Source organism: Syngnathus typhle, linkage group LG18 (genome assembly GCF_033458585.1).
Source record: "Syngnathus typhle isolate RoL2023-S1 ecotype Sweden linkage group LG18, RoL_Styp_1.0, whole genome shotgun sequence".
Taxonomy (NCBI): Eukaryota; Metazoa; Chordata; class Actinopteri; order Syngnathiformes; family Syngnathidae; genus Syngnathus; species Syngnathus typhle.
In genome coordinates this window covers 6,145,282-6,159,567 of record NC_083755.1, presented here as the reverse complement: position 1 = coordinate 6,159,567, position 14,286 = coordinate 6,145,282, and the positions used below count along the sequence as shown (strand labels likewise).

The 14,286-nt window shown below is 46.8% G+C and overlaps 2 protein-coding genes across 7 annotated transcripts in view; both read right to left on the bottom strand.

Moving 5' to 3' along the window:
* Positions 1–9,581, bottom strand: part of tanc2b (tetratricopeptide repeat, ankyrin repeat and coiled-coil containing 2b) — a 38,067-nt gene extending 28,486 nt beyond the window's left edge. For 4 of the 6 annotated variants that reach the window (XM_061264796.1, XM_061264797.1, XM_061264802.1 and 1 more), the window contains exon 1: positions 747–1,026. In XM_061264796.1, the coding sequence (XP_061120780.1) occupies positions 747–1,011 (265 nt within the window). In that variant the 5' untranslated portion in view covers positions 1,012–1,026. Of the gene's footprint in view, positions 1–746; positions 1,027–2,703; positions 2,806–9,375 lie in introns of those variants that run through there. The other 2 variants (XM_061264800.1, XM_061264801.1) reach the window with 1 other exon arrangement.
* Positions 9,582–9,650: 69 nt separating this feature from the next.
* Positions 9,651–14,261, bottom strand: cntd1 (cyclin N-terminal domain containing 1). Its single transcript, XM_061264805.1, has 10 exons — positions 14,123–14,261; positions 13,865–14,042; positions 13,116–13,191; positions 12,829–12,991; positions 12,605–12,767; positions 12,348–12,492; positions 12,159–12,255; positions 11,667–12,092; positions 10,153–10,334; positions 9,651–9,783 (listed from the first exon to the last, which is right to left on the bottom strand). Exons 2-8 carry the CDS (start codon positions 14,007–14,009, stop codon positions 11,988–11,990), a joined length of 894 nt encoding a protein of 297 aa, XP_061120789.1. The 5' UTR covers positions 14,010–14,042; positions 14,123–14,261; the 3' UTR covers positions 9,651–9,783; positions 10,153–10,334; positions 11,667–11,987.
* Positions 14,262–14,286: the final 25 nt, after the last annotated feature.

Below are 14,286 nucleotides of genomic sequence, written 5' to 3'. Positions count from 1 at the left end.
CGTAAGGAGAAGGCTAAGTTGGAGTTTATGAGGGCAAAAGGCAGACTTGAGCAAGGGCGGATGTGGCTGAGACTCATTAGCGTGATCTCTTGCTCTTTTTGTTCTCTGCTAATGTCTTTGTGGGCGGCTAGGAAAGGTGGCAAAACATTTCGACACAAGTACTTCTTAGATTCCTGATTAGGCGAGTTTTCTTTCATGATGAACAAAGAGTAGGGTCCACACACACTCAAAAAAACCCGAATAGGTGAATTCCCCAAAATTTCAAATTCAGCATTGTCACTCTCCAAATTACTTTCCAATGCAAAGCACGTATCTCCCTTTTTTTTTCTGATAAATACAACCAAAATACTTTTTTTGTTTTTGTTGAAAAAATATATTCGCAGATCCGTTTTATTTTTAACAATTCTTTTTCTTTTTTTTTTTAAATACAGACCACCCCCCACCCACCCTTAAATTGGACAGCAACAAAACGTTCCATTAACAGAAAAAACAGCAAGTAGTGATGTAGACCAGCACCATGAAGGTGTGGCGCTACGGTCAAGGTGACCAAAGCGACTCAGACAGGAAGCTGAAGATCTTAACAAAATAAAAATGACCGAGCTCCGCCTTCAGATTAAGATGCCACTCACGAGCAGTTCTGAGACGTGCCGCCGCTAAATCCTGAGGAATGATCAACAGATGAGCAAGCCGTCCATCCATGCATCCGTTCATTCATTCATCTCGACAACCAGATCCCCGCGGCTCACCTTTGTCAGCCGAGCGCCTCGTCGCCCCCGGACGTAAAAATCCTGCACCATAGCGAGGCGAGATCCTGACACAAAAGGAGCGGAGGCCGGCGGAGAACCGAGGCGGAATAACGGATGGAGCGAGAGAGAGAGAGAGTGAGGGAGAAAGAGAGAGAACAAAAGATAAAGGGAGGAGGAGGAGGAGGAGGCGGAGGACGGACCAGACAAGCCTTGAGAAGCGAGAATGTGAGCGGCGAGTGAGGGAGCGCCAGGTGTCAGGACGCATCCACTCAGCGAGTCGCGCTTCAGCTCACACGCACAAACACACACAGACGGAAACAAGCTCGCACCCCCTCTGCCTCCTCCTCGCTGCCATCCTTCCGCCAGCAGCAGAATTCCTTCACTAGCTCATCAACAGCTCTGTTGTCGTAGCTAATGGCATCTCTTAATAGTGCGATAATTCCCCCCCCCCCACACGTCATTTTAAACATATAAGTGTGAAAATAAAACGTGTTTTGGTCTTGCACTAAACTGATACCAAACAGTGGCATGATCAAAAAAAACAACTAGTGTAATGTCACAGCTTAAAGGTAAGCAGAGCTGCAGCACAGATTGGCGTTAGTTTATAGCGCTATCGGCGATATCTTCTGATAAAAGGTTAAAATAATGCCGTGAGGTTGGAGGGGTACTTTTTGGTCAACCTCATACTTTTGTCAATACTCAGTGACCAAAGCAATGAAAACACTTTTACTGAATACTAAATGTTAGCAAGCTATCTAACTTTAACCAGCTAGTTCTGAATCTCTGAGAAGAGGACAAATTTTAAGACCTAAGTGGGACAACAGGAAACACCAGCGCGGCGATGACGCTGCAACCGGAGCGTGGAGGAGGAAGAGGAGGAGACAAGTGCTGCATCTTCTTCTTCTTCTTCTTTTTTTGTACCCACGCGCCACGCTGCCCACATGCTCCTGGTAAAAAAAATTAAGCGAGCGCACTTCTCTTTCGCTAAAGACACAGTCCCGTGACGGAAGAAGACGCAGGATAACTGGACGAGGCGTTTGTGTCGGTTAACAAACACTTTTTGAATTTTCATGTGGGGATATTTCCCATTCATGCCTGGCTGCTGGGCCGCATTGCCTTCATTCATGGTGCTTTTTTTCCTTGGTCGGGTGGAAAAGGAAGGAAGCGCAGCGTCTGTGGACCAGCGGGCGCCAATCTGTCACAGGCTGGATTAGGTCCAGTGGGTCCAATCGTGTGGCGTTGCCACTGTGACGATTGCTGTGGTTCTGGCATCATCCAATATTCGGACCCTCTTGTTTTGAGTGCAAAATATTAGAAACGGCAGGTTTTTTTTTTGTATTCATCCAAAAACTGTAACTAGCACTGCCAAAGCATCTTTGCTGATCTCTAATTAGCGTTCTCCGCCTCCAGTTGGAGATGAGCCGTCAATTAGAAGGACAGCGACGCCATTTCCTGTCAAATTCCTCCTACACTTTTGACACGACTGGCTGATTTTTTTTTATTGAATTATTTGGACGGGCACGTCGGAAGAAAAAGATTCTCGGTGAGTTAGTCACACGGCTGTACCTTAAACAAACCGACATGAGCAAAACACCACAAAACACAACGCGTATAAAGTTGGTTCCGCCGTAAATTGTGCTGAAGCATTGCAGTCGCAGTTTGTGGGCCGGATATGGTGAGCTGCTGGGAGTGTGCGAGCGTGTCGCGTGTCATCGGCGTCCGTCCGGCACGCTAATTAGTCGTGCGAGTGCTCATCAAGACAAATCCACCTTCAACCCCTTTTCATATTTTCCAATCAAGCAATGCCACAAGCTCTAATTGTCCTGTCAGTTGGCCGAGACTCGCTATGCCGCCCCGTCCGTCCCCATGGCAACGTGAGAGGGGGAAACTCAACTGATTCTTGAAAAGGGTCCGGAGCTAAAAACCTTTCCAGGATGGGGAAAGTCATTTGACTCACCGCTGCTGCGACTCTTGCGGTTGGCCTTGCCTCCCGTGAGCAGCATCTTCAAGCTGTTCCGGAACATGGCGGGAGGGATGGCCGGATGCGTCGCACCGCAATCTGTTAAGGGAGGGGTGGATGACAATTATTATTATTTGCCATACAGTCACATTGCACATCAGCATGTTGGACTCGGACAAAAGACTGCATGCAGCAGGTGCAAGCAGGACCTCCCCCCCAAGGTCCTCCCGTCTGCCCCATCCATTAATTACTAAGCTTATTTACAATCAATAAAGCTTCTTTAATGGCAAAGGGCACATTTGCGGGGGCGCCCCCATTGGATTTATCTCCCGTTAGCCCCGCGGCCTGAAAATTAAGAAGACGCAACCAGGACGGTTAGCCAAGACATCTTCCAGATGGAATACCAAATCATCGCTTTGTAGCGCGTTCCGTGTAATTTAATATCACGATGAATTATTGAACAGGACTTTTTGCCTCTCAACACTGTTGCAGCAGTGATGTTTTTTTTTTTTTTTTTTAACGCACAAGCTCTTTTGTTTGTCTTTTTACGGGCAGAGGCAATTGTGTCAGTTTCACAGACATTTTATTACCAGTGAAAGTGCAGCAATGGGACAATGCTTCCAAATAAAAAGTGTGCCGCTGACGCATGAGAATCAATGTCAGAGGACCATCTGTGACCAACGCGCTGAAAACCACATTTGGCAATGGTTTCGGGTTCTTCCGAGATGTGTGTGCTGACAGATGTGTGTTACACGCACACACGCACAGCAGGAAAATAAAATGCAAAGAAAACCGAGCCCAGGTTTGAAATTCTACTTTGCATTTGAATCAGAATGATTCATCTAAAAAAAAAAAAAAAAGGGATGAGAGACTCAAGCATCATTACGACAGAATCAAAGACTGAATCAGGTATTGAAATCCTGCAAAGTGGATTTTGTGATTAATCCCGCTCTTAAATCCACTTGCCACAGCAGGCGCTCGCCGCCACACTTGCCGGCGACAAAAGCGGCGTTGGGCTGAGCGACAGAAACCTAATTGAAAACGTCGCCTTTCACCGTCGAGGTGTCCGTCACGTCTGCTCGTTTGCATACCGGGCCGCCCTTGTGGCGCTCTGAACAAACAGGGCGGCTATTAAAGATGAGCAGGCGGAGCCCTCGTGAAACGGGGCGGGAAGGTCATCCGGCTCGTGGCAGGTAATCAACGCCGGCCCACATTTGCATGAGGGCGATTAAAAAAAGATCTACTGACGTGAAGCAATGTGAGAATTAAAGGGACAGCGAAACATTGATATAAAATTCTGAGGAGGTATTATTAACCCAAGCAGGTTGCTTGGTCTTCTCTTCAGACTCTGATGCATCAATTGTGCAGGATGATGACACGACTTGAGAGACCCGAGGCAAGAGGAAGTTATTAACCGCGTTTCCTGCCCCGCCAGGTAAGCACATCAAACGCGAGCGCACGCACCATTCAAGGACGACGAGAAACGGCGAGCGGGTAGACGTCAAGCGCACGAGCCCGCCGGCAGCTGTCAATCACGGTGAATGACGCGGGATGAAAGGTCTGAGTGTGCTTTTGTCCAGGTCACGTGTGAATTAGATGACACGCGACTTTTTTGTGCGGTCCTCATAAGAAGACATTCTCGCCTACTCAGAATAACTCTGGCTGCACTAGACTCGAAAGATTTGACTCTTGGATTTATCACGGAGTCAATTTTACAGCCGGCGAGATGGGGAACATCAAATGCGGCGTAGTCACCAGGCTCCATCAAATGGGGGGGGGAGAAAAAAAAAACACAATTCTCCTTGTTGATGACAAAGGGCTTTCTTGATAGATGGCCGTTATTATCCCACAGGGCAAGTTGAGGTCTCCCCAATAAACTGGCAATTGCATGGACTTTTTTTTTTTCTTTTTTTCGGGAAGCTTGCTGAAGTCCAGCAGACCTACAAAAATAAACGCTATTTTTGGCACGTTCTTGTGAGATACAAATAGTGACAGAGCCCTGCCGGGAATAATGAACTGCCACAAAAAAAAACAAAAAAAAAAACGCCTCCACAAAAATGTTTCAAATTGGACCTGAAACAACACATTCACGGTTTAATAGAGCCATCCGAGCAAAATCGGATTGTCATCAGAAGTCTCAGCACATCCCCAATCACATGATAAGCGACTCGCGATAGGAAGCTACGCTATCTCCGATCAATAATCCCATTAAGATTCCTGACTGGCCGCCTTGTTTGATTTGAATTTTACAAAATCACACGTGGTGCCTGAGCGCTTCACTTCCCCCAATTGACGAGTAAATAAGTGCGAGGAAGTCGATTGTAAGTGCGGCACAAAGAAGTCGTGGACGCAATCGTTGTGTTTTCCTCGAGGGTGTGCGTCCGCATTGCTCTTTGGGTGAGTCCTATAATTAAGCTCGACCCGTTGATGGGAGTCGAAACAAACTGCCTGAATGGAGAATTCAACCAAGCAAGAAAACGGTAAATTTATTTAATACTTTCATAAAATACTGTCCTCTGTGAGCGAATATTTGCGCCATTTCATTATGCAAACGAGCACATGGTGTGCAGCCAAAGATAGCTGATATGATTGAGGTTAAAAAGAAAAATGGCCACATGAAGACACGCGGCATTTAGCAAGGTCGATTTCCCGCTGAGATTACTGCGCTAGCTCACGAGATGACGGCGGCGTGCTGTGACTCCAGTAAAAAAAAAATCGCTAAATCTTTCTTCTGACTTTCAGTTTTTAGTCTGAGACTGGAAATGATGAGGTGTAAATCCATCTTAAATCGGTTCAATCCCTCGAGTCAGAATGTCTGATGAACAGGCGGAACGGATTTGGTAAAGTCTTGAAAATCTTTCAAGGCCATATCGGAGCGGCACCGAGGCAACTTTTGCATCTAACATTTGACCGCTCACTTGATCTCATTCACTGTTGATTAAACGCCGGAGAGCTGTCCCCGCGGGGCCGCGTCGGCGTTTCTGGCGTGGCAAATGAGATACGGCTCAAGCGAGCCGCTTCGGATTAGCCTCGTCCTTTGAGCCCGTTTCATTACGACTCATAAAGAACGAGGCGTCGCGGGGAATGCTGCTCGGCCGTCGCGACGCTAGCTCGCTCTCTGTCTCTCGTCGTCTGGATGATAAGAGCTGGCCGGACAGAAATACACACAAAAGTGTCGTCTTGGGAAGGGGAAAAAAAAAAAAAAAAGTTCCCTGCGCCGCCAGTGTGATTGTTAGTCATTACCTCCAGGGCTTGCTGTGTTAAAAATGCATGCCCTCGGTCCCCCCGTGTCATGCCGGCTCAACTCAAAAGAGCATAGAATATGTTTTGCTCGCAAGCAGCGTTAAGCGGCCGTGGCGTTTTCCAGCTGGATATCAATTAGACGCTCATTAGGCTCCAAGAGAACGTGGACCTCCCCCCCGGGGGTTACCCACTGCGAGACCAGGCGACCTTGAGGCGCCATGTTGCCAGCCTCGGGAGACTGTTACATCACCTGAGCTTCCTCTCCTGGAGGTTCAGAGGAAAATATGGCATGTCTCGTGAAACCGCGATATCGTGCTGATTACATAAATAAATCGGGGGCCCTAGTCCAAAAGAATAAATAAATAAAGCAGCTGGATGCAGAGTAACAAGGTCAAGGCCTAAAAATGATCAGTGTGACCACACGTGGAATTATTCTATTTAGGCCCACCGCCCCGCCCGCCTCTGCACACAAAGCTGAAGGAAACAGCTGTGCTCGCAACAACGATGCCGCTTGTCCTCGCCCTGGAACGCGCCTGGCAATTTACTGCCGAGTTAACCTGCGAATGCCGTTCCGACCCAGGTCTCCTGCTGCGCACGTTTACGGAGGGGAGGGGCGAGGAACAGAGCGTCCATTTAGGTGCTACAGAGTGCCAGTGTGCGTGGAGGTGGGTCAAGCCACGGTGGTGGCTCGGCGGTCCACGCAGACTTGAAGAACGCTATTTGCTGCTGCCTAGTCCAGGGGCGGATCTATGCGAGTGGGATACGGGACGGAGAACCACACAGACGTTGAAGGCTTTGCCGTTCATTGCGCACTAAAAAAGGTCAAAAAGGGTTGGACAATGCAAAGCCGTTGACGACTCTGCCGTGACTCTGGCCAGGAGGTTCTCCTCCGAAACCCATGCGGCAGCTGGGCCCGGGTCCAACAGCTGCCTAACAGGCTAAGCGGGTCCCCCCTGAGGACGCCTGCAAAAGCCTAAAATGCTCACAGCACTCGGGAGAAGAAGGGATTAACATGATTCATTAAGGCTACAATGCAAGTCCGGTTTGTAAAAGGCAGCGAGACGTGTCGTAATAACTTTAGCGGAGGTCAAAATTAGCAGGCAGACTTGTGTTACTTTAGCTAGCAGCTGTGGTCCTGATTCTAGCAAATGGCATTCCGCTCTAAATCCGCATTCTTACTTGTGAAAGGCCAACAGAGGGCGCGGTTCATTTACTACCTTTTTTCCCATACATGTTTGTGGGGTGAATACAATGCTCCACAATATCGCTTTGATTTAATCACAGTCCCAACACAAAGGTTCCTTCACCTACACTGCATTAATACAATGACTATCCTCCTTGGGGCGTATTTTATGGAGCTGTGATGGGGTGCAATACATTCGAAGATTCTTATATTGCCTACGTTTATTTAATTGTTTTTTTTTGTACAACACAAAGGCTGCTTTGCATTTTTCCATATTTCATTCCACGAAGTCGCTTCCTCTGGGTTATGTAGGTCAATAATTCATTTTACTGCACAAGCCTTGAATGCTTTAATACAATAATGTATGGAGGATTCAATAATGTTTTATCATCTAGACAAGTTCAAGAACAAGGTTCGACATTTGTGTATGTCGGTATTTAATTAATTTACCGAAATCGTATTGTTCCGAAAACCTTAAGTAGGCCTCGGAATTGTCTTTTTGTCCGCTATTGCAGAAGGCAGAAACAGCGGCACGCTGTGATCCAGCGGACTGATCCTAAAATAGATTCTCTGATGAGAAACAGACATGAACGTGAAATAGAGTTGGGGGGGGGGGGGATAAAAAAATAAATAAAGCCTTCCTCGCATCACATTTCTTTTTTTAAGGCATCTTTGGGAATCAGGACTGGAGAGGTACATCACGAGAGCTATTTTTAATATTCTGATTACAAGAACAAAAAACGAGCAAGAAATCTCAGATCTCACGAGGTCTATGCTGATACAGTTTTTTTACCCGCCAGTTCCTGAAACCAAATGCAGTTTTAGATTGATATTGACAAAAGCGACTGTTATAAAGCACAGCAGGTGTCGCTTGTAAATGGACAGTAAATTAGGGAAGAGAAAAGGCACTCTGAGGGGAAGGAGTTCAATAAATTGTCATAAAAGAGGAACTGCCTGCCGCATAGCCAAGACTATACGACAACATAAACACCGAATGTTGAGTTAGCACATCCTGTTTCATTGCGTGTGACTTCTGGATGAATATTTGGCTTTTGATAGCACAGAGCCCCGCATCTTTCCAGCTCTGGAAGCATGATATAAGCTAAAACGAGATTCATTTGCTTTTTTAACCTTGTGAGCATGGCAGCTTTGGCTTGTCCGGTGGAAAAACGAGGCTTTGTCTGACCAACAGATCAAAAAAAAACTTTAGCGAGAGAGGAGGGGGGGAAAAAGCAGCACAATGGAAAAGCGTGTTTGCAGATGATAGAGGTTGAGAAGATAAGTCAAACCGAGACATGATGTGATCAGAGGACCCTTTGAGGCCCGACTGTCTTTTATCTACAGCGCAGAGAACCACCTTTGGCGTCGCAGACCTACTTTTACTGATGGCGTCTTGTTCCCGTCGTAAAACCCACGCAAAGGCCAACAAAAGCTTGTTGGCGGTAAAAGAATGAGCGTCCGGTATGTGGTGGGCCTTCATTAGTCTGATTAGCAGGCCTTTGTTGCAACATGCTATTAAAGCACACGTCTGAAGATGGAGCAGATGTCGCATAATAGCTTACTGGCCTCCAGCCACTCAACAAGTAACAACAGCTTCTTGGCTTTTAACTTTCGACTTTTACCGGGAAGCGCGTGCTAACTCTAGAGCCGAAATTCAAACCTTCACCCTGTGGCCCTTTTAGACTCCATCCATCTATTTCCTATAGTGCGTGTTGTCATGAGGGTGACGTGGAGACTTTCTGGATGATTAGTTTAAGATGCACCTACAATGTGGAAAGGAGAGAACCCACACAAATAGAACAAGTGAACCGAACAGAGATTCGAACCCACGACGGTGTAACTGTGAGGCAGATGGTGCTAACCACTAGCCCCCCTGTGCTGTCAATTCCCATTGCATAAGATCAGAAGGTAGACAGACCACAGTCACTCATTTTGTTTACTTCAAAAAAGATGTGTGTGTGTGTGTGTGTCTAACAAATGAGAACAATACATTGCAGAGGTTAGGGTTATAATATAAAAGAACACATGTTGCCTTGTGCAGCCTGCATAAAAATGTGTTTGCTATTTTCTACAAGCTTCCTCATTAAAAACTCCATAATGGGTGAGTGGGGGTCGTGTTCTATCTTGAACAGGCTTGTTTGATTATGAGGAGAACACCACACGAGCAATATGATGTTCTATTCTAAACATGCGCATAGAGAACGCAGGAAGTTGGAAGATACAAAGAAAGATGTCTCGCTTACCTGGAGGCTTTTCCTACACTCGGACCTTTGTTTTGCAACCCGACTCTGGCATCACATCTCGTCGTCCTGCTCTCCGGCCGACACACGATCTCTCCGGTGGAGCGAGCCGAGCCACTCTGCGGTGGTTTGCCGCACCGGACGACGACTCATGCAGGACGCTACCGGCAGCGACACCCATGGGAGATAGGTTGAAGCTAGCTCCGCGACGCTGATAGAGTCAGGCTTTGGGCCATGTGCGCCATGGGTGCCGGTGGCGGTGTGTGTGTGGGGGGGGGGGGGGGGGGTCGTCAATCACAAGCAGTCCCAGGCAAGCAGTGCCACGCAGCGCCGCAACAACACGCTGCTGCTGACAGGACTTGCCAAAGTGGCAAGCGTCAGCAGCTGTCACGCTCCACTTCCGGTAGCGTCCTACAAACTAAGAGCTTCATTAGACAATTTCAAAATAAGAGCGCCATAAGACTATTTCCAAATCATGTCTGTTTAGTCCAAATACTCCAAAGTCAACAATTATAGACAAAATAGTCACGTGTTTCCTAACTTCTTTGTATTTGCGGTTTCCATGTCTAATTCTTGATCTACATTAAGAGACAAAGGACCTGATTTAAATGACGCAAAACATAATATGTCCCCTCTAGCATCTTCAAGTCGCACACTTCCTTGTGGCAAGCCACTTGATGCTAAAAGGCCACAAAAGACAAACGGGGGCTCCAACATGGTGGGGGGTGTAAAGTGGGTCTCGCCTGGTGAATTATGCATGATGCAAGGGCGCACTCATACCTCACTCCTTCATCGTTATTAAAGGGAAGCGCCGGTGGATGTCAATCACAATTCAATTCTCCTCCTCCCTCCTCAGACGAGCGTTTGATGCACGAGATGATCGATGGTCGCCGCCGGTCACGGCTCTCGTGCACCTCTTCCTCCGTCGATATGATTAGAGGGCCATCAGGCACTCTTACAACCTTCGAGATGCGACAAAAGCGTGTGTGATTAACATACACCAACACACACACATACGCAATAAATGAATGAATGGGATGAATTTAAAGCAGGAGGGGTCAAAGGTACAAAGATAGAAAATCAAATGTGGATAGTCTGAGGAGAGTAAATTGATTTTTAAAAGCTTTTTTTTCCCAATTGGATTCTGATTAAAAAGTCATACATTAGAGTTAGGACGGATGAAAGGATGCATTCTGATGACATTTATGTGGAATATTTTTTTAAAAAGGGAGCATGAATCTATCGATATTTGTTGCACTAATTCATCTGTTTTTCCTCAAGTTATTTATTTCATGTTATTCATTTTTTGCTACCATTATTATTATTTTTTTTACTGAATATTGTGAGTCGAAGCAATGTGACGGTCATAAAGCTTCTCAAACTGCCGTGTTAAACGCGGAGCCACGGGGAAGGGAATGCTCCGCTTTCAGAATCTACAAAGTCTAAGCCGTCAAATTCTGATGGCCTTACATGGAGACCTGAAAAGAAACTGGAAAAAAAAAAAGAAGTGGTGGCTTTTGGGACACGCTGTGTTTGCGAGTATACAACATCCATCAACCAGGTCAACTTGTAAACAATGTGGCTAAATATAACCTTTAGTCTGAAGCCTTAACACCATGTTTGTCAAAACTCCATAAGGGACATATTGAAAAGGATTTCTCTCCCTAATGAGAAATACCCGACGGAGGCCCCTGGAAACCGCGTTGCTCCCGATGGAGGTGGTCACAGGTGGCCGTGGTTACCGCGCAACTCAACGCGACTTGTCTTTTCTGTTGTGAATAATGTAAATAAATAAGACAGAACTTAATATATGAGGCTGTTTAAGGCCACATAAAAAAAAGAAGAAGCACATAACGTAGATGTACAGGATCTGTAACCTATTTAAACGTGGAGCAACAGCACGCATAGCAACAGTCGCTAGGGGCGAGATTGCTCGCTCGCTTTTCAAGTCCTTGTCAAAAGGTGACTCCCTGTGGATGTCTGCGTCTGTAATAAAATGCTAAATGTTCGCCGGAGTCAAACGTTCATGTCAGGCGAGGGCTTTTATCACCACGCAGACGATGTCATGTGGACAAAAATGCACGGCGAGGGTGCTTAGCAGCTATCAATCCAATCATATTCGGGCTGTCAACTTCTCACAAAAGCGTGTTTTTATTGCACAGCGATAATGTAGTCAAATGGTGGAGGTAGAGCGAAAGAGTTGATTCACGCTCCGCGCCACCTGCGGCCGCCGAGTCAGGCGCCACAGCGGAACGAACGGAGCTCAAGGCTCGCCGTGTTGTCTCCAGACTAACCTCCAGCGTGACCGGCAGCGAGAGTGGGCTGCCACTTCAATGATTCGCCACAGTGGAAAGACCACCTGGGGGCCTTCGAGTCACTAGGGAGAGTGCGGAACGTTTATTTAAGAGGATGTTCCCTTCTCTAAGAAACGATTTTCATGCGCTGTACAGGCAAAAGTATTGGGACACTGCTCTTAACGTCCGTCGAGGGAGCCCACTGTTGTGCCGAATGGATTTCAAATACTTACCAATGAAGCAAAAGTAACAAACCAAATACTGTTGTCGCTTCTGAGGTGAGCGATTTATTCTCGTCAATGACGTGAGCAGAAGAGAGCATTAAACATCACTTGGGGTTCCCATAAGGAGCGCGAGCGTGACTCGGGCAAAGCTGCAGATGCTGGTGGTGGAGATTCCCGTGATGTGGCTCAGTTCTTGCACAACCTGCAGCGCAAAAAAAAAGACAAATAATGAGCGCCAACGGCAGCGCTCCAGTTTCAAGATTCTCACCTGCTGCCAGTCTCCGACGTGGAGGATGAAGGCGCCGGCGGCGATGACGCCCACGCCCAGGAGCATGCAGTCTTCTGTCACCGGCATAAACTTCTCTCTATTGTTCATATAGCTTAGTCACCTTTACAAGCGTCAATGCAGAAGGATATTCTGGGCGATCTGTGGAACACGTTCAAGAAGCTGTTGCACCTCTGCTCGGCGGTAGGACGGGGGCTCTGCGTGGTGACGGCCAGCAGAGCGTCGTAAAGCGCGTCGTGCTGCAAGCTGACGAACTGGAGCACGTGGCAGCAGATGTGGTGCAGGCGCTCCACAGGGGCGCTTGATTCGTTGTGGCCTGCGGATGTGGGATGGAGAAATTTGGTTTTTCAGTTTTTAATCATTCTGCCGATTTTTTTTTTCCATGACTTTAAATCTCAAGAAATTATTCAAAGGCGGCCCAGCCATACCGAGCACCTCCAGAAGTACTTCCACGTAGGTGAGAGGGTTGGGAGGGTCCAGTCGGAATTGCAGACCGTTCAGGACCATCAGCTCCGATTTCAGAACATCCTCTTTGGAAAAGTTGAGCCCCACTGAGCGCAGAAAACGTACAGCCTTGTTGATTTCAACGATCTGGTAAAAAAAGACAAGTTCAGGATGTGTTATTGAGCTTGTAAGTCGATTTCTGTCTTACCTGGCTTTGCAGTGACAACTTGCTGGCCAGCTGCACGCAGGACAACACCATCAAGGCGAAGTCGTCCCGGATTTTCTTGAACGCGGCGTCCTCGCGGGCACTCGCTTCGGCCTCTCTCGCACTTCCGCGTGTCAGCAAATGTGTGACGTGTTTGACCATGAACCTGAGATGTCCAAACAAAACCAGTTGTGGGAAACAAATCATGAGTATCAATAATTCTACCCAAGTACATCTTATGAGTATTTTTCCGATTCAATCTGAATGGCACAGGAAAAACGGATTCTTACCTTCGAAGTAATACGACGGCGTGATAAGCGACGGGGAAGTCCAGTCGGAGCTCCTCACACATCAGCAGAATGTATTCTGCGGAAACATGCGTGTCAGCAAAAGGGAGCTGATATACAACAACAATGAAATATTATACAGTCTACGGTACATGCGGAGGCAGCTGATGGAATGAAACATCGGCCATTAAGTCTCAGAGTGTTATCGATTGTTCCGCTTCTGTTCAGGAGTGCCTTATTAGCACGGCGCTAATTCAACATACGGTGCAGGAATGCACAACAGCAAATAGTGCATAAGGTCACAAGTTCAATTTGAGGACAGTGACAGTTCAGAGGTGCAGGGTTAGATTCCGGCTCAACCCTCGTGAGGATTAAGGAGTTCAGGAAATGTATTAGATGGATGCTTATTATATTAAACACATTTTGATATTGCGTATGCGGAATATGAATTGAGCAGAATAAACCATCCATTTCCAGCCTTCCAATTAGGCTGACAATTTATGCAGCACCACCCCCTGGTGTCTACTGAAATGGACGTCAAGGTGCCCACTTGGGGTCAGAAGGAAACTTGAGGTTTTTGAATTTACTCGACAACTGAAAGGCCGCCATTTTAAGTTTTGGGCTAATTTGGGCTAGAAAAAAAAATAACGAACAGCGTTAGAATAAATTAAATGCTGTTCGAAATGATCTGTCAAAAGTATTACTATCAATAATGACCATTTGAACGTTCACCAACTAATCTTATTACTTACCAAATAGTCTTTTATCCTTGAAGGCTCCGCTACAGGTGGACAAACTGCGGAGGTTATCTTTGTTTCTCTCGTTGAGATTGATGAAAAAGTCATTCAGGATTTCGACAGAGGTTTGTCGAAACCTTAAACTCTCAGGACTCGCCATATCTTCCCTGTTCGTCGTCAATTTGGTCGGTCCCTACGAATTTAAAATGAAATTCAATTAAATGTCAAGTTTCAATTGTCTTCTATCGTATTTTCACAGGATGGCGCTCTTACCTTGGAGTTTGTGACCTCGGAACTGAAGGCGTGAGTAAAACCGGGGGCGGGGGGACGGTTTTTCCGTTGCACAACCCGGTGAATGTTTCGCGCCGGACATGTTTAATAGCTGCATTAGACTGATCCGATCTGACAATAGCATGGATCGGAGCTTTAGCGTTTAT

Coding starts and splice junctions, on each gene's coding strand:
- cntd1 (XM_061264805.1), bottom strand. CDS start 14,009: ATGGCGAGTCCTGAGAGTTTAAGGTTTCGACAAACCTCTGTCGAAATC. Junction 13,192..13,864: donor CAAGGATAAAAGACTATTTG/GTAAGTAATAAG, acceptor ATGTTTCCGCAG/AATACATTCTGCTGATGTGT. Junction 12,768..12,828: donor AGTTGTCACTGCAAAGCCAG/GTAAGACAGAAA, acceptor TTTTTTTACCAG/ATCGTTGAAATCAACAAGGC.